The sequence below is a fragment of the Monodelphis domestica genome, chromosome 3, assembly GCF_027887165.1.
Source record: "Monodelphis domestica isolate mMonDom1 chromosome 3, mMonDom1.pri, whole genome shotgun sequence".
In the NCBI taxonomy this organism is placed as follows: Eukaryota; Metazoa; Chordata; class Mammalia; order Didelphimorphia; family Didelphidae; genus Monodelphis; species Monodelphis domestica.
Genome location: NC_077229.1, coordinates 511,524,140 through 511,543,462, shown reverse-complemented (window position 1 = coordinate 511,543,462; position 19,323 = coordinate 511,524,140). Strand labels below are relative to the sequence as shown.

At 35.6% G+C, this 19,323-nt stretch overlaps 1 protein-coding gene across 3 annotated transcripts in view; it reads left to right on the top strand.

Moving 5' to 3' along the window:
* GPBP1 (GC-rich promoter binding protein 1) overlaps window positions 1-19,323 on the top strand; it is a 100,076-nt gene that overhangs the window by 43,903 nt on the left and 36,850 nt on the right. Inside the window, exon 2 of one of the 3 annotated variants that reach the window (XM_056824883.1) lies at window positions 609-728. The exons of the other annotated variants lie outside the window; for them this stretch is intronic. Coding sequence (XP_056680861.1) covers window positions 666-728 — 63 coding nt within the window. The 5' untranslated portion in view covers window positions 609-665. The remainder of the gene's footprint in view (window positions 1-608; window positions 729-19,323) is intronic. 3 annotated transcript variants of the gene reach the window in all.

Genomic DNA, 19,323 nt, shown 5'->3' with positions numbered 1-19,323 from the left:
TCTTACCCCTCCCCCAACAAACAAAACAAGCAAATGAACAACAGAACTCAACAACTGCCTCAAATATATCTAACTGCTACCTGCTTACAATATTTGGATGGTAGAAAGTCATCTGATATGACTACAAGACCATATAATTTGCTTTGTACTTGGGCCTCCAGTTCTTACTGTATATCTAGGGTCTGATAATCTCCCTCCTCTCCCCTTGTATTAGCCTGTCTATTTGCCCTTCATCTGATGGAATTCTATTTTATATGTTCTTTGAAGGGAACGTCTTGGAGAGTAGAAATTACCTAGATTGTTTTTCTGTTTGTATCCCCAGGACATGCTTTTTCATTCATTCAGTATATTATAGATTCATTTTTTAAGTTCATAATTTTCTTTAAATAGCAAACATGAGGCATAACTAAATAGCCAATTAATATTGCTACTAATAAAATTTTCAGATCATGGACACTTATTTTACATTACTTAATACATATCCTGATATTTCTGAAACACTTTAAAGAGCTGTGTTAAGTATGACTTGGTTAAAGTAGATGTAAAAGTCTAGTTTTGACTAAAACCTATGAATCTAAAGCATAATTTTTTCCCTTTTTAAATGGCAGGGGCTTGCCATGAGGTGTTGAAACCTTGTTTCACTGAGTCGGAGAGACTGGACCTAAATGGCGCAGCATGACTTTGCTCCAGCCTGGCTTAATTTTCCTACTCCACCATCGTCAACAAAGGTATTTTTTCCTTTAACTCTTCTTTAGACTTCTAAAAATGACTCCCAAAAGTTAGTGAAAAATATCATATGCAAAGCAATATAAATTTAATTTATTAGTTTCCTTGTTACAGTGTCATCTTTTTGGCTTTCCTAAACTATTTAGTCTTTGGAATCTAATTTCTACCACCAATAACCATAAACTTTGTAGATTTGCTTGTTTTAAGAGGTAAGTTTTTTTTTACAAAAATCAAGTTATTCAGGTCTTTAGAATGTCTTTGCAAAAGTATTTGAACCAAAATTGAAATACTGAAACACCTAGATTGTATGGACTGTTTTAGTTTTGTCTTTGTTTTCCTAGTGCCTAGCACAGTGTGGTATATGGTAGACATTTAATAAATATTTGTGTGTTGACTGAATGACTTAGTGCTGATTACAAGAGGATAAGAGTAGATCCTATCATGGATGATAGAATAGTATGGGGAGATACCCTAGACAGGCAGGCTGATCAGCAGGCTATTGGAGTGAGTGTGTGTGTGTTGTATGTAGGGAGTAAGAGTTCAGCTGAGTTTAGGATGTCTGTGAAGCATCTTTGAAAGTTGCTAAGATTGTTCAATGAAATAGTATAGAGGGAGGATGTAGAGAAGTCAAAGATTGAGAAAATGTCATTAGAATTTAGCAATTAAGAAATCACTGGTCACTGGAGAGAAGTCTCAGTTTTTAAATCTTAATATCATTACTTGAGAAATTTAAAAGGTTTAAAAAATGTGCTTCCATACTACCATCACTAAAATTTGACATTGTCTGTATGGTCTAGATCAGGGGTCCCCAAACTTTTTTCACAGGGGGGGCCAGTTCACTGTCTCTCAGACCATTGGAGGGCCGGACTATAAAAAATAAAACCTGAACAAATTTTTTTACCACTGTCTGGGATAGCGGATGCTGCAGCGCTGGCTGTGATGGGCCTCTCTGTCCCACCTTGCACAGGCCCATTGCCGCCACTGTAACCATTAAAATTTAGGGGAGATGGGGAGACTGAGGCAGGTAGAAATTAGTTTCTCTCTGCCAGAAGTATTATATTTTTTAGAGGTTTATTAAAGGTTAAAGATTAAAGAATATACAAGTAAGAAACATGTGCCTAGGCCAGAGGCCTAGACAAAATAACCTCACATCATGCAAGAGACCGCCTGCTCCAAAACGGAAGTCTAAAAAAAGCCAAGAGCGCCCCTCGAAAGCCTTTGAATCAGCTTAAATACCTTCTTGATCTCGGCCCAGGTGAGATTACAAGGCATTCTGGGGAAGTGGAGCAAAGGCTCATGGGGATTGTAGCCCTGTATTCGAGTCTATTTTTTACACCACCACTATACTGGGCAGCAGTATACACAGTGTGGAATCCCCTCCCCCAGATCACCACTCACCATACTGAAGTCTTCCTTTGTGCAGCCACATAATCCTTTCCCCAGTGCCTTGTTCTCCTTCAGTTACTCTCCGAACAAGGCGCCACACAAAGGATTATGTACGGGAAGTAGTGCTGTACATGAGTGACGCCGCCCTTTGCCATATACAATGCTCCTCTCACTGAACACCAATGAAAGAGGTGCCCCTTCTAAGTGTGGTGGGGGCCGGATAAGTGGCCTCAGGGGTCTGCAGTTTGGGGACCCCTGGTCTAAATTGTGGAGTAGATTTTCTCAGGGTGATCATTTTGTAATCACAAGAACCAAGTCTAACCTAATAGGCTATCTTCTACAGCTGGTGCTCTCCTCCTTTATAGCCGTTGTCATCAGTAATGTAGTGAAAACAGTAGAGAAAAATGTATAGGTCTAAGAGTGAGAGACCACAGAATAAATTATCTGTTCCACTCCTCCCCTTTAATTTCAATTTGAGAATTTACTCTGGATTATAGAATCCAATCAATACTCACTTCAGCCCATCATCTATTCCTTTTAGTTGCCTATATGACTTGGATACTAAATTCTTACCTAAAAAAATTTGAAAGCGATGATTATTTTCCCTTTTTGACTGCTTCCCTTATACTAGTTACTTTCTATTTGTGTAGAAGCTTTCAATTTCATGTCATTATCATGTCTAGATATTTTAAAATTAACTTTATTTCTTGTTTGATTAAGAATATTACATCTCTTATTCATTATTCTAAAGGAGGAGGTTGTATGATGTACATATTTTTTGATGATGAAAGATTTTTAATATTCAGATTGAGTTTCCATTTTGACCTTATTGTGGAATGTGATGTAGGGTTTTGATCTAACCCTACTTTTTCTGGAAGACTTCTTTTCAGTTTTCCAAGATAGGGAGTAATTTGTGTTTACCAGTTTATTAATCCCTGGGTTATTGAGTTCAATCCACTTTTAAATTTATTATTTCTCCATTGGCTAGTGTGAGATTTAAAATGGTTGAGTTCTTAAACTGTAGTGATTAAAATAGTTGGAAGATATAAATTGTGATAGATATAAGAGAGGGTAAGTAAATTTGACTGCAGAAATATGTTTCACTACAGTGTCTTGGGTTTTAAAATCAAATATAAGGTGGTTGCCAGGGAAATATTCCCAATTATTCAAATACCCAAGTCAATTGGGTTTTATAGAGATTTTAATTAACAATACAATGAGTAATCAAAGAAAGAGAGATAGAATAAGAAAAGAATAAGTATGAAGGGCCTCAAGCCAACATGGCCTAGACCTGAGTCTTAAAAGAGAAATCAGTCAGTTTTTTATAACTCACCATAAGATCTGTCTAAGTAAGGATTTCTAATGACACCAGGCCAGCAGCATCTCAGCTGCTTTCACCAGCTCCCTCCTCCATCTGAATGTTTCAGAATCAGTCTCCTCAGAATGAGTCTCTCCAATCTGAATGTTTCAGAATGACTTCCCAGCTCTTCCCTGAGCTCTTATTTTTAAGGGCAAAATCTCCTCTGTCACCTCCCCTAAGTCCTTACATCTACCAATCACTGTAGATGTTTCTAAAGGACCGCCCATTTTTAGTCCACACCTAAGAAGGTGTGGATTTTTGAGTAACTCACACCAGGAAAGCTCTGAGTAAGTTTTCCAGTTCTTTGTTCCTTGTAAATTCACAAGTTGCTTGACCTTTATAGGTACTTAGCTTAAGAAAAGTATGGGTTTTAGTACTTTTCATTGTTCAGAAAAGAGTTTACAACTTTATCTTCCCCTAGGGCAGACCCAAGTAGGTAAAGTAGAATTCTCACATTCCTGCTTTAAGTAGAGTTCACTGCCCAAATGGGGAATGGTCTTAATCCAATCTTATAAAGTAGGGTCTGGGAAATTTTGAGGTTTACACTAGCCTTTGTCACCTCTGTCTACAATTTGGGAAACATGCTTTTTCTTGAATAGTATCTAGGGAAGTATGGGCAAGGTTCACTTTTAATTTGTCTTATTACAGAAATACAAAACTTTGTGTATGCATCCATAGGCATATGTAAATAAAGACATCCTAGTCCAGTGATGGCAAACCTTTTAGAGTCAGTGCCCAAACTACAACCTTCATATTGCATGTGAATCCTCTGCCGTATCCCAGACAGGGGAGGGAGGAAGCTGCTTGGCAGAGGGGTAGGTCATGTGAGTAATGTCCTCAGGAGAGGGGGAGGGGATCAGCCCTCTCTGACATACATGTCCTAAGTTTGGCAAAATGGCCCTAGGCCAAACATGGTGACAGAGATGAGTAAGGTAACAGTGAAGACTTGATGAGGTGAGTTTTGAACAGCTTTGAAAGAAAGATAATACAAAGGTTGTCAAAGTAGATTTGGAGATATGTTAAACAAGAGGAAGGAGTAGTTTTTAGATTTAACTAGCAGTAGATACACTTGGTATCTATTCAGTTCTTTTATAGATCCTCATTTAACTTAGATGGCAGGCCTTGGTTTTAGGCATCTCCTGGTGCTTGTGCTTATTATTAGCCTACCATATATCACTTTTATTATCTGTTATTTGCAGTTATTTTCATTAGGAAAATAGTGCTAAAACTGAACATTTGTAGCAGTACATGATTTAGTCAATAATCAATAAACTTAAAAATTTCTATATTCCAGGCACTGTTCTTTTTAATCATTTAAAAAATTTTTCCATTTGAAAATATTTTTCATTTACAGAAATTCAGAAACAATTTTTGGCAATTGTTTTGATATTTTAAAATTCATAATTTCTTTCCCCACTCTTTTGAATAGTCATATAGTTATAAGTGTATTTTCATGTAATACATATTTCCATAAATTGTTTTCTTATCATGGTAGAAGACACATATCATATATAGTAAAAAATCTTATGAAGGAAATATAGTGGAAGATGGCATGCTTTGATCTGCAGTCAGATTCCAGCATTCCTTCTTTGACTATGGATAACATTTTCATCATGTGTCCCTTTTGGTTATCTTAGAGACTTGCTTTGCTGATAATGGTTTAGCCTTTCTCAGTTGATCATCATATAATTCTGTTATTGTTTACATTGTTCTCCTGGTTCTGCTTATTTCACTTTGCAGCAGTTTGTATAAGTCTTTCCAGGTTTTTCTGAATGTATTCTGTTCACTGTTTTTTTTTTGGTGCAATAATATTCCATTACAACCATATGCCACAATTTATTCATCCATTCCCCCCAAATCAAAGACAACACGATAGTTCCCAATTCTTTAACACTACAAGAAGACTTGCTAAAAATATTTTGGTATAGGTAGGCCCTTTCCCCTTATCTCTGATTTCTTTGGGATGCAGACCTCGTAGTGGTATTGGTGGGTCAAAGGGTATGCCCAGTTTTTGGCCTGGCCATTTGAACCTGATTCCATATTGCTCTCCATAATGGGTGTATCATACTTCTGTCAACAGTGTATTAGTGTTCCAATTTTTCCATATCTCCAACATTTATCATTTTCCTTTTTGGTCATGTTAACTAATCTAGTAGGTGTGGATAGTTTCTCAGAATTGTTTTAACTTGCATTTTTCTAATCAATAGTGATTTAGAGCAATTTCCCCCATGACTATGGATAGTTTTAATTCCTTCCTCTGAGAACTGCCATACACTGTTTTAATTTTTGGGATTATAAGTATTAAAAAAGATTAGAGAGTCCTTTACTCTCAAGTAACTTCCAATCTTATGGGAGAAGACAGGACTCAGAAGGAAACTGAAAAGGAAGGGAGATGAGACCTCAAATGTACCCAATGTGGAGTTATGGTGGGAGAAGTAAGAAATTCCAGAGTAGTGGACTTACTAAGCTGAGATGCCTCCTTAAATAGTGGTATTGGAATTCATTGCTCCACCCTTCAATCAGATTAAGATGGTATTGATGAGGTAGAGAACCAAGATTGATGAAAAGATGATGAGGTTTTTTTTAAGTAATGAGCTTCCTGGATCATGTTGACAGAGTTAGAGAAATCCTGAAGTAGTTCTGCTATGTGAGGTATGAGGAGAATTGTTTGTTGAAAGTACTGCACAACTTTCCAAATGCAATTTTGCTAATTTTCTACTTTCTATTCAACTTCTGGACCAATTCATTGTCTCTGTAGTATCTGTCAAGTTGCAAGTCAATTTGTGGGGAGAGTAAAGTGCTCTCCAAAATAATTACAAATATTTCTTGAGAAAAGGTTCAGAGCTAGGTGCATTTAATATACTACTAGGTATATTTGTAGAATCTTTCCATTAATTGGAAATCTCTCAGTTTTGGGTATATAGAATGTGATTCGTGGAACAGATTTCTGTTTCAAAGCCAAACCTTAGAGTATCGCACCAAAGATAGAAATCATGCTTTGATGCTTTGTTTGACTCCTAAATTCTACCTATGTTACCTTTATAGAACTGACATGGCTGATCACTTTTTGAGAAATTATTAACTTATAATCCTGATCTTCTGGAGGTTTATTTTTTTTTATAATTGTTTTTATTTTTTTAGTTTTTAAACATTATTTTATTTGGTCATTTTCATACATTATTCATTGGAAACAGAGATCATTTTCTTTTCCTCCTCTTCCCCCCCTACCGCCACCCCTCCTGTAGCTGACGCACGATTCCACTGGGTATCACATGTGTCCTCGATCCGAACTCATTTCCATGTTACTGATTTTAGCATTAGGGTGTTCATTTAGCGTCTCTCAATCATATCCCCTCAACCCCTGTAGTCAAGCAGTTGCTTTTCCTTGGTGTTTTTACTCCCACAGTTTGTCCTCTGCTTGAGGATAGTGTTTTTTCTCATAGATCCCTGCAGATTGTTCAGGGACATTGCATTGCCACTAATAGAGAAGTCCATTACCTTCGATTGTACCACAGTGCTTCTGGAGGTTTAAAGCAGAACCACATCCCTTTGCTAGTCTTAAGTTAATCACATAACCACCCACATTTTTTATAACTTAGTAGTACTAGGTTAGACTCTTTCAAGGCTATTGTCTACAGGTATACTTTCCTAATGAGAATTGTGTTTTCAGTGGCCTTTATATTCCTGAGTTTTCCAGAGGTAACTGGGAGGATCCACAAGATCATTGTCTTTTTACAAATTACACGATCCTAATTCTAGTAATTTAGAAATATTTTTTCAACTTATGTAATCACAATTTTTTTTCTGAAGCACATTTTTAATGCTAAGTTGACTTTTCTCATTTAACACTTCCAGTTTGCTCTTTGACACTGCCTACTTTTTAATGCTATCCTTGGAAATAATTACAAAGGCGAGCTTATAAAAAATAATCATATTTATATAGTGCATTCCATAACCAAATGCAAATGATTTTTTTTCCCTTCTGTCTCAGAGTCAATACTGTGTATTGGTATTAAGGCAGAAGAGTGGTAGGGGATAGGCAATGGAGGTTAAGTGACTTGCCCAGGGTCACAGAGCCAGGAAGTGTCCGAGACCTTATTTGAACCTAGGACCTTTTCTCTCTTAAGCCATTAGCCCACATAGCAAAAGAGGACCTTTTTTCCCCCAAAGAAAAATAGTTACCTTTAGATTATAAACTTTATGGACTATTTGATGCTCCCTGTTAGAATATTATGAATTAAAAACCCTTCTTGAGTACAACTATGTAATGGTTTTCTTTTTAAAGTTTTTTTTTTTTTGGTCACTTGCTAGGTTTGCTTTCTGTATATTTAACCTTTTGGAGGAAAAACAGGTCTTAAGACCTCACTTATCTTTTATTCTTACTTATGGCAATCTATTGTAATTTCTTTTCTTATGGCAAGGCAATCTGTTGTAATTTTTAAAAATAAAACACTATCCTAGTATTTGTAACATCCATAATTACCTGACTATGAAATAGATTATGTGAGGTGTATATTCTTGCTTTTGCCATAGTTATTTTGTTAATGTTATAAGAATGTATGCTATGCTGAGTGATAAACTCAGAACATAAATTTTTGTAATAATTTTTTATATAATAGGTATTCTTTGTACATTTGGTAGAAATAAGCCTAGTGGTAACTTGATCCAAAATAAGCTGATAGAAATTGATTTCATTCTGGCCCATCAGCTCTCTTAGTCATCTCATAAGAGATTTAACTTGGAAGTGGGTTAAAACTGACTGTAGATGGCAGAATGATTTTGTGTCTGTGTGTCTTTGTATTGTTTGTGATTCTTTATATGCTCTCATATCTAATAGTAACAATTGTGGGATGATCCATTTTATATTCATAGCATAGATAGGATAGGAGTTGAATATTATATGTATGTTCTGTTTATTTGGGGGAAAAATTGTATTTTTTTGGTTAAATTATGGAGAATTCTCTTTATTTTGTGAATTCCAACAATGAAAAATATCTTAATAGGAAATTAAGACAACCAGTTTAAAAAATACTGATTATAAGTTGTGCCAATATACAATTAGCTCCAAAAGGTAAAAAGATGAAGGCATAATATTTGTTTCTATAACTTTATTTAATGGAATATGTAAATGAATTTGAACCAGATCATGAAGTTCATAAGAATCTAGGTCAGTGAAGGCAGCAACTTTATAAGTGATCCATATAACAAATTTTTTTTTTTTTTGAGTACTCATTGGTGTACTCATTAAGTAATTTCTCCTTTTAAATTTTCAGTGAGAATAGGGGTTTTGAGGGTAAGGATGAATTAGTTCCAAATAATAAAAAACATAATTTCTGTGCCTTTAGACGACTTACTGGTACTAAAAGTTGCATTAATTTCAATTGATGTGACTTAAGGTCTTATCAGGAAATAATTTTTGAATGCTTCATACTCACCCTTAAGCTCTTTTTATATTTGAAATTATGGAAAAGTTGAAGTAGCCTGACACAAATGACTCGATTCACATTCAGCCTCTGACACATACTGACTATGTCAATTTTAATTCCTGGGCAAGTCACATGTAATTAATTGCTTAATGTTCTGGTATTATAGGCAACTAAGACTAAGTTTTAGAGAATATACTGGCCTGCATTGATAGGACATTTCTTCACTTGGAATTTTCCCCTCTACCAGTGAAGTCACGTCTCTAAGCTCTTTCCTTATCCCTTTGGAAAGATTATTAATAGGTGCCCAAATAATGGACAGTTTTTCTTTACAAGCTAAGGATGGGCTTTTGTGCTGTGTATTGAGAATAAATAAATTTACTTAGAGTTGATTTTTGGCCTTTTGCAACTTAGAATTAGGATATTCATTGTTTTTTCTACCACTAAATAAGCTATGTCAATATTATTAGTCACTACTTCTCAAATCTTTTTCTTCAGATATAAAGTTTGTAGGATAATGCTAGCTTATACTTGTAAGATTTTTTTTGAGTATATTAGATATGTACGTAGTACACTCTCAACTGTACTACATAAAGTAATAATCTGAATAATTACATATTCATTGCACTAATACTTTTAATATTAACAAACATGTTAATAATGAAAATTGAGATTATCATTTTAATATTGTTTGATGAACTTCCTGTTATAAAGATGTTATTAAGCTTTCACAAACTTTAAAACTTACCTGATTAAAATTTTTTTAATTTAAAAAAAGTTTTTAGATGAATTTTAATAAATTGTCTTTGTTGGGGCAGCTCTGTAGCATAGTGGGATAGAGAGCTAGGTCTGAAGTTGAGAGGACCTGGGTTCAAATGTGGTTTCAGACACTTCCTAGTTGTGTGACTCTTCTGTCCTAGAGTTGTTTCTAGGACACAAAGTAAGTTTTTGTTTTTTTGGTGAAAAGATGGGGTTTGTTCCATCTTTTTTGGGGGTGGAGGGAGCACTCTGGGAAGAATCCAAAGATGAAAATCTAAAAGGAGTCCAAACTAAAAACTTTTCCTACAGTATTTTTCTTTAGGTCTTCATTGTGATTCATTTCAGGTTTTTAGATGCATTATGTTGTGGTGGAAAGTACAGTGGATTTGGTAACAGACAACCACCACAGCTTTTAGTTTTGAGTTCTTGGTTTGCTGACTATTGGTTGTGAGTTTAGATACTTCATGAAGGAGGCAGGGTATAATGAGGGGGATGATTTTTCATATTCCTTATGCATAAGAGATACTAAAGTAATGTTTAATTTAACATGCATATCTTTAATAACAGGAAATTATGTTCTCTGGTAGGTAAGGTAGATTAGTAATAGAGAGAGAGGACTAGGGGTTCACTTTGTTGTATTGCAAAGGTATGGCCATGGTTGCTAGGTAGCAATAAGTATAAGGGAGGTTGCAAGGATTAAGAAACCAGGTCTATGTTGGGGTGATTTCTTAACTGGTCTCCCTATCTATCTTAAGTCTTTCCCTACTCCAAACCTTTCTCCCTGTAGCCTCCAAATTGATATTTCAAAGTGGCAAGAAAGGATAATTGTGAAGAGAATTTTGTAAATCTATGCACAAAACAGAAGTGTTTATGATCATATATTACTTTACATCTACTAAGTTGCCTGGTTCTACATGAATGTTTCTTGTGAATCTCTCCATCAGCTCTATTTCCAGCTGCTTGCAACCTTACTCTTTATTGATTTTCCCTGTCAGAAAAATTTAATTAATTAATTTGGAATATTTTTTCATGGATACATGATTCATGTTCTTTCCCTCCTCTCCTCCACCACCACTGCCCCCTCGCCCCCAGAGCCAACGAACAGTTCCACTGAGTTTTACATGTGTCATTGATCAAGACCTATTTCCATATTAATATTTGCACTAGAGTGATCATTTAGAGTCTACATCCCCAATCATATCCCGTCGAACCATGTGATCAAGCAGTTGTTTTTCCTTCTGTGTTTCTACTTCCACAGTTCTTCCTCTGAATGTGGATAGTGCTTTTTCTCATGAGTCCCTCAGAATTGTCCTGGATCACTGCCTTGCTGCTAGTAGAGAAGTCCATTACATTCAGTTGTGCCACAGTGTATCCGTTTCTGTGTATCATATTCTCCTGGTTCTGCTTCTTTCACTCTGCATCAATTCCTGGAGGTTGTTCCAGTTCATTATTCCTTTAAGCACATTAATGTTCCATCGCCAACACATACCACAATTTGTTCAGCCATTCCCCAATTGAAGGGCATCCCCTCATTTTCCATTTTTTTGCCACCACAAAGAGCGCAGCTATAAATATTTTTATACAGGTTTTTTTTTTCCTTATTACCTCTTTGAGATATAAACCCAGCAGTGGTATATAGCTTTACACTTTGTTCTTGTTGGGGTTCCAAATGAACTCTGTTGGTTACCAGCTCCAGAATATAACTTGGTTTTCTCAATCCAGTTTGCAACCATCTTTATGCTTACATCTCATCGTTTTATATTGCAAAATCCAAGTGCATTCTGGTTTTGCATTAAGTGAATCTAATATGAAAGTTCACATTTACATAAAATAGGTTGTTCCTTATTTGTTTTACTAAAGGCTTTCCCTTTGAATGTCAAGTTCTTACTGTAAGAATTAATATTCCTATCTAGTTACTACATTTTATAAAGTTTATTCCTACCCAGTTATTACATTTTATAAAGTTTATTAGAAAGGATAGACAATCATAGTTTAAAATCTTATCTTCTTCTAAGTAACCTGACCACCTGTGACCTATTCTTCATTACGTTCTCCCTCCTTACCTGCCTGTTCCCTCCCACAATTTGTCCAAAAAACCCAGTATATCCCACCTACTTTTCTTTTTTATTCATGTTCGGACGTTCACTGAAGTAAACTCTGGCACAAACCTAGCATGCAAAGAATCCTGATAGACAGGTCAGGAACCTAGGAGGGGGAGGGAATGAACTTCCCTGGCATATTACCTCACATTTGGCTATGAAAACTTTAAATAAGTGGTTTATTATCACATCAGTTATATAAAATGAAGTACAACTGTAAAATAAAATATTTTACCTACTTTACACTTGATTTTTGTTGATATCTTTTATGTTTGTCATCTTTCTCTGTGTGTGTACATACAAGTACGCCTGGAGGCATTTTCTCCTCTACTTCATTCTCCCAAATCATGTCTTGTAACAAAGAGTATTAAAGAAAAGAAGGCATGGGGGACTGGTGACAAGTAAGCAGTTTAGCAAACTAACCAACACATCTATCACACATGACATTATTAAGGGCTCTTAATTTGGAGTGGGGTTGGACTCCTTTGGCAGTCAGGTGAAACCTAGGAATCCCTTCAAAGAACATTTTTAAATGCATAAAGTATAGTGCGTAGGAGCACAAAGGGAACAAATTCTATCGAAATACACTTCTAAAAAAAAACAAAAAACAAATTGACAGACCTCAGGCAGACCCTGGCACATGCTTATAAATATAAAATATTCTCATACTCATATTTGCCCACTCCTTTGTAAAAGCTATAACAAAGTACATTTTCTTATTTCTTTATCCTGGGCTATAGTCATAATTCTGTATCATTTGGTTTAAACCTTTTTAAAAATAAATTTTTATTGATAGTTTCTTGTTTCTTACATCATCATTGTGTCCTATGTATCCCTCCCCTTCCCAGAGAATTATCCCTTATGACAAATAGTATTTTTTTCTTTTTTGGATTGAAAAAAGGGGGCGAGGAAGTCAGCACAACTAATTGATAAAATAAAAAAATCCCAAACCATGCTTGATGTCTTAATACTTATAGACATCTCATCCCTGCAAAGGGTGGAGGAGTTCCTCTTCATTTGAGTACCACTTTATCTTTATAATTTTGTTAGTTACTTTTGATTTTTTTTTTTTTTGGTGTAAACTTCAGAATTGCCTGGGATCATTTTTTTTCACAGTTGATCATAGTACAGTATTGTATCCCCCTGGCTCTGCATATTTCAGTCTTCATCAGTTCATGTAGATTTTTCCAGCTTTTTCTGAAATCATCCTGCTCATCATTTCTTATAGCACTATGGTATTCCATCACCAACATATACCACAGTTTGTTCAGAGATTACCCAATTGATGGTCATACCCATATTTTCCAATTCTCTGATACTGCTCTGAGTATCAGAGCATACTCTGAGCTGCTATGCATATTTTTGTACAAATAGACCCCCCCCCTTTTTTTTTCTTACAATATCTCTGGTATGCAGACCCAGTATTGGTATTGCAGGATCAAAGGGTATTCACAGTTTTATAGCTCTTTATAGCTCATATTGTTCTCTGGAATGATTAGATCAGTTCACAACTCCACTAACAATGCATTGAGATCATTTCTTATCCCAGATATATTTACTTGCCTGTGTAGGAGTTTTTGGTTTCAAGTTCCCACTTCTGCTGTAAACACGGTATTATCTTCCTTGAGTTACTTTTAATCATTTTTGTTTTTCAATTACCTTCTTCCCACTGGCCCTCTTTTCCCTTCACCCATTATCTTCTCTTTTTGTTTGATATGCCTGTTCTTTCATCCCCTTTGGCTGGTTCTTTTTCCTTAGTTTTTGGATTTAATTTTTTTGTGGCCCTTTGCAAAATGGATTTCTTCCCGTTATCTTTGTTTTTTTAATTTTTACTCTAGGCCATTCTTTCTCTGATTCATGACTCCTATAACTATTTGGTTTTTCAACTTTTCAAAGCTTCCAACGTATCATCTGTTCTCTAGGGTCTCCTCTCTAGGCTTTTTCTGCCACTGCCTTGTAGAGTGCACCCTACAGATTTCCCTTTTCCATTGTACCTCATTTCCAGAGCAATGCCTATTATTACTATTATTAAACATTTATATAGTTCTAATTTATGTTAGCTACTCTTCTAAACACTGTGCTAAGTGCTTTATTAGCACTTTTATTATCTCATTTGACTTCCTAACCCTGGGAGGTAGGTGATAAGAAAACTGAGGCAAACAGGTTAAATGATTGCCCAAGAGTGTCTAAAGCCAGTTGATGCAAAGATTTCTTTCTATTTGACAGTTTTCCCACTTATTCTAGCTGTATATAGATTTTGTTTACTCAAAAGTTTTTTTAATTATACATAATATTATTGTTACTGTATACTCTTAAAACTCATGTCCGTGATCCTTGCTATATTTTGTCTTCCTATATGTGTAACTATACATATGAACCTACATATGTGTACAAAGATTCTCTTGGTTTCTTTTACAATTAAGTAGAAAATTATTATTCATTTACTTTTAATGCATCAATACTCCACTACAGTAGTAGTAGTCGTCGTCGTCGTCATCGTCGTTGTCGTCTTTTGGTGACCAAGGATGACAAACAGTAGTTTGAGCAAAGCATAAAATAATTTGGGAGATTCTTTAATTACTTGATTGATTTAATCTCTTCCTACCTAGTATTACTTTCACTACTCCCTTTAAACATGTCCAAGTTATATATATTTATATATATGTATACTTATCTATACTTAAAAAACCTTTCCTAGACCCTATCATCTATATTTTTATTTTTCTTAGCCACACTCCTTGATGTATTTTTGTATTTGCAGTTCCTACTTTTTTCTCTTGTTCAGACCTTAACCTTTGTAACCTTGCTTCTAATCTGTCATGTTTACATCTGAAATCAGTCTTTCTAGTTTCCAGTAATTTTTTTTTAATTGCCAAAGCTGAGAGTTGGCCATTCTTCTTGACCTGTATATTTCCTGCATTTTGACACTTATTTTCCATCTTTTCCCTTGGTTCACCTAATAGTAAAACTGCTGCTCAGTCAGTTTTTGATGGTCCATCATCTACTTTGCACTCTTAAGAAGTTTCAAAGCTTTCTTCAGACTCTTTTTTTCCTTCATTTATATTCCCTTTCTGTACCTTCATTAACTCTCATGCATTTAACTATCATCTTTATGCATATGACTCCTAGATCTCTCCCCTGCTCCATCAGTTGCCTATGGACATTTCAAATATATATTCCAAAGACATTTAAAAAATTAAAAGTTAAAAAAAAATTTATTTTAATAACCCTTACTTTCTGGCTGAAGTTAAGGGCTAGGCAGTGGGGGTTAAATGACTTGCCTAGGGTCACACAGTTAGGAAGTATCTGAAGCCTGATTTGAACCTAGGAACTCCCTTCTCTGGGCCCAGCTCTCAGTTCACTGAACCACTCAGCTGCCCCTTCCAAAGACCTTTTAAATTTGGTATGTCTTAAATTGAACTCATTTTTCCTTCTAAATGAAAAATTCTTGGTGTTTTTGGTGTCATGAATCTGGTACTCTTGATGAAGGTTAATGACTCCTTGTAATAGTGTTTTAAAAAAATATGTGTGTGTGTGTGTATAAATAAAGGAAATGAATAATATCAAGATGAATTTGTCCATGAAAAAAGGTCATTACTGTCCTTCCCTCTTCCCAGTGTCCCATTTTCTTTTCACCACCATTCTTCCAGGTTCATGATCTTGGTGTCATTTGTTTTTGTTTTGTTTTGAAATTTTTATTTACTTCTTTAATTTAGATTTTTTTCCATGGTTACATGATTCATGTTCTCTCTTCCCATTCCACCCCCCTCCCATAGCCTACACACAATTCCACTGAGTTTTACATGTCATTGATCAAGACATTTCCATATTATTGATATTTGCACTAGAGTGATCCTTTAGAGTCTGCATCCCCAATCATATCCCCATCGAACCATATGATCAACCAGTTGTTTTTCTATCTCCCTTGTCGAAGCCTGCAGTACTTGCTTCTTATTACCTTAGCCTTATAGAGGCCCTTCATTTAACACCTGCTTTAAGCTTTTCCTGATCTCTCCAATTACTTGTGCTCTCCTTCTCAAATTACCTTTTCCTTAACTACTTTGTATATATTTGTAATCACTTATAATTTGTATACCTGTACACTTTGATTTACTTGTCTCACTCATTAGAATATAAATTCCTTACTAGTGGTAATTGTTTCATTCTTTGTATTTTGTATTTCCAGCTTCTTAATACTTGTATTTAAGTACTGAGCACGTAGTAGTAGTAGTAGTAGTAGTAGTCGTAGTCGTCGTAGTAGTCATAGTAGTCGTAGTAGTCGTCGTCGTCCTCCGAGGATGACAATTGTCTGTGCACTTTCATCTGTGATGTAGATGAGTGTGCACAAAGACACTTGTGCATGAAGATTTAAGTGGAAAAGCCGATGCACAGAAACAGTCCCACTCTCTCGGCGTTGGAAGCCTGGGTCCAGTGGCATGAAAAAATCGTTACACTTGGAGACTTCCTCAGCTGCATTGGATGGCCATGTTGTCTTTTGTGCTCCAACACGCCCTAAGCACTTCACAGTGCTTTGCTGCGTTGCCCTCTCAGCCGTTGAACCTTCTTAGTAGGGACCCTGTAATAGTAAATGTTTGTTTATTAACTGTAGGTTCTTTTATTCTTTGTTCAGACTTAATTGGAGTATCTCTTGAAGTAAAGGACTCTGTTTTTCAGCATAGTTTTTGTGCCATCTAGTCTTATTGAACCCCCTCTTCCCCAGCTCCCCAGAACAGGATTGCATTTCAAACCAAGGACCTAATGTACGGTGGGGTGGGAGTAAGAGGGTGGGAAGGCTGGGAGCTTAGAGGTCATCATTTTAAGGATCAGAACAATTTCCTCTAGTTTTTCATTTGGTAAATAGATGGTGGATCTGGGACTAAAATTCATATGCAAAATCACGTATTCTTTTTACTGGGTGCTATATTGCCTCTTTCTGACCCGAGACCTATCTTTTCTCTTATAGTTGGGGAATTAGTGCTCCTCTTTGGGGTAGGCATAGTGCTTTCCCTTTTTTCCTAGGGGATTATCAGAATAAAAATGGCCTCAGAAAAGAAAAAAAATGCTTTTCTGCCTTTTCAGAAGAATTGAATTTGAATACCACACTGGTGTTTGAACCCCTTCAAAGATGACCATTTCTTTCATCATAATTAATTGTCCAGTGAAACTTAATACATTGCTAATGTAAGAGGGAGAAAAGACAGGTAGTAGCTTTTGCAAAGGTCTGGAACAGGAAGAGATCATTTTCTGTCGTTGGTCTGACCAAGAAGAAGGTTACCTGACTTTTCTCCCTCTAACACTAACCATTACATTTTCTCTTCCTAACTCTCCACCACCTTTTTTGGAAAACTTGCCTGTACACTATAGGGAGGGTGAAGAAAGAAAAGTCTGACTTAAAATTTTTGTTTAAAGCCACCTCCTTTAATTGCTTGTATATCCATAAAAAAGTACATCTATTTTATTCCCTTTAGTTGCAGTCAGTCACCCAACTTTAAGGCAGAGAATTTATTTATGTTTAATCATACCCTTTAGTTTTTAAAAAATTGATAACCCTTCCCCCCTATTAACCACAAATCCCATTACATCTTCCTCTACTTATAAAGGGCCCTTTCTTCTAATAAAAGAATTAAAAAAACTCACCAGCATATCAAGGAAGTTTGACATTATTTTCAGTGATATACCTATGCCAAAAAGAGGTAGAAATTCTTTCTCAGCTTTTCTTTGGGGTCAAGCTTGGTCATTGATTACATTTTCACAGCTTTTGCTTTGCTTTATGTTCTCCATTTGTCTTGCAATACTTTTGTATGTTTTCCTGGTATTATTTGTTTCATATTGTATAATTTTCTATAATCTTTCCATCTTCCTTTGAAAGTAGTAATATTCAGTGTTTTTTTTTTTAAGCACAGTAATAGTTGGTAGGCATCTACTTCGTTTCAAGATATTTGATTCTACAAAAATTGGTCCTGTAAAAGTTAATGTATGTGACGTGAGGTTTTTCTTTTTGTTACTGATCTCCTTAGGGCATATGGTAAGTAGTGGAATCTTTGGGTCAAAGGTCACTTTTTTGAAAAATGATGCTACCCCTTTACTAGCCTCTTAATTGGCTAAGAGTTGTCTATTCATTTTACCTTCTGCAGTTCAAGTCAGAAGACTGATTCCTATTTTGTCTCTTGACACTTGTTAGTTGTTTGACAGTGGGTAGATCACTTAACCTTTCTGAGCCTTGGTTTTTTCATTTGTGATATGGGAGTGATAACACTTGTACTTCACAGAGTTTTAAAGAAAAGTGTTTTGTAAGCATATTATAGATGTAAGTAGTAGTATTTTTCTTCCACAAGTCTGTCCAGTGGGAATCGTTTACCAGGGGCAGCTGGGTAGCTCAGTGGATTGAAAGCCAGGCCTAGAGATGGGAGGTCCTACATTCAAATTTGGCCTCAGACACTTCCTAGCTGTGTGACCCTGGGCAAGTCACTTAACCCCCATTGCCTAGCCCTTACAACTCTGCCTTGGAATCAATACACAGTATTGTAATGGAATGTAAGGGTTAAAAAAAAAAGAAAAAAGAAATCCTCTACCTACATCTTGGCACTTCCTTTTCAATGATTTTCCTAATTTACAATTCTGATACTTCAAATTTCTTTTCAGAAGTTGTCAATATTTTCCCATTGCCTGAATCTTTAATAGACTTACATCAAAGTATACATGAATTCAGCTGTTTGAATGGCAGAAAAAAAATGAGAAAAACAATCATTTATATTCTGTTAAATTTTGTTACTGAGCCAGTTCCACTTGGTAAATATATGCCTCAGAGATGAGAATCTGCTACTCTCTCAGTTGGTCTCAGTTCCCCCATGGTGTAGGTATCACTGTGTACTGAATGTAATTCTAGAATTACAATTCTACAATTGCACATTTTACTTCCTTAGTCCTTGGTTTTTGGTCATCTGTGAAAGCTGAGTTGGATTCGACAAGTTGTTGAAATTCCTTCTAGGTATAGAGGTAACTATACCTATGTACTATATTCACATATAGTCTCACTCATTTTGCTGAAAGTATAAAATAGCTGAAACTAATAATTAAGTGGACAGCTTTAGAAGTTAACCTTCCTGTTATCCTGATCAGTTAAAGGTTCTTGCTATGTGTCTTCTTGAAAGAGTTATATGGTGGTGTCAACACCTTCTTACATGTGTGCAAGCACTTTTCCCCTCTGGTGCTTACCAGGATTAAAATAAAATAGATTAGTTAGAGAAGGAGAATATTGCCTCTGGGGAAACCAACCCCCCCTCCCCCCCATGGGATTGGGGGTCCTTGGTGGTGTGACCGAATGAAGAAGAGATGGGAGTCACTTAGTTTTCACCTGCAGTCAGGCCTGATTTTTTTATTTATAATCTCAAATGATTACACATCTATTTGGCACACAGCCTCATTTTCAACATACATGTTTCCTTATAGGTAATAAGTCATACATTAACTTTTAATTCAACATACATGTTTCCTTATAGGTAATAAGTCATACATTAACTTTTAACAAATCTTTGACATTCTAGAATTATCCTATATACTTTGATTCCAT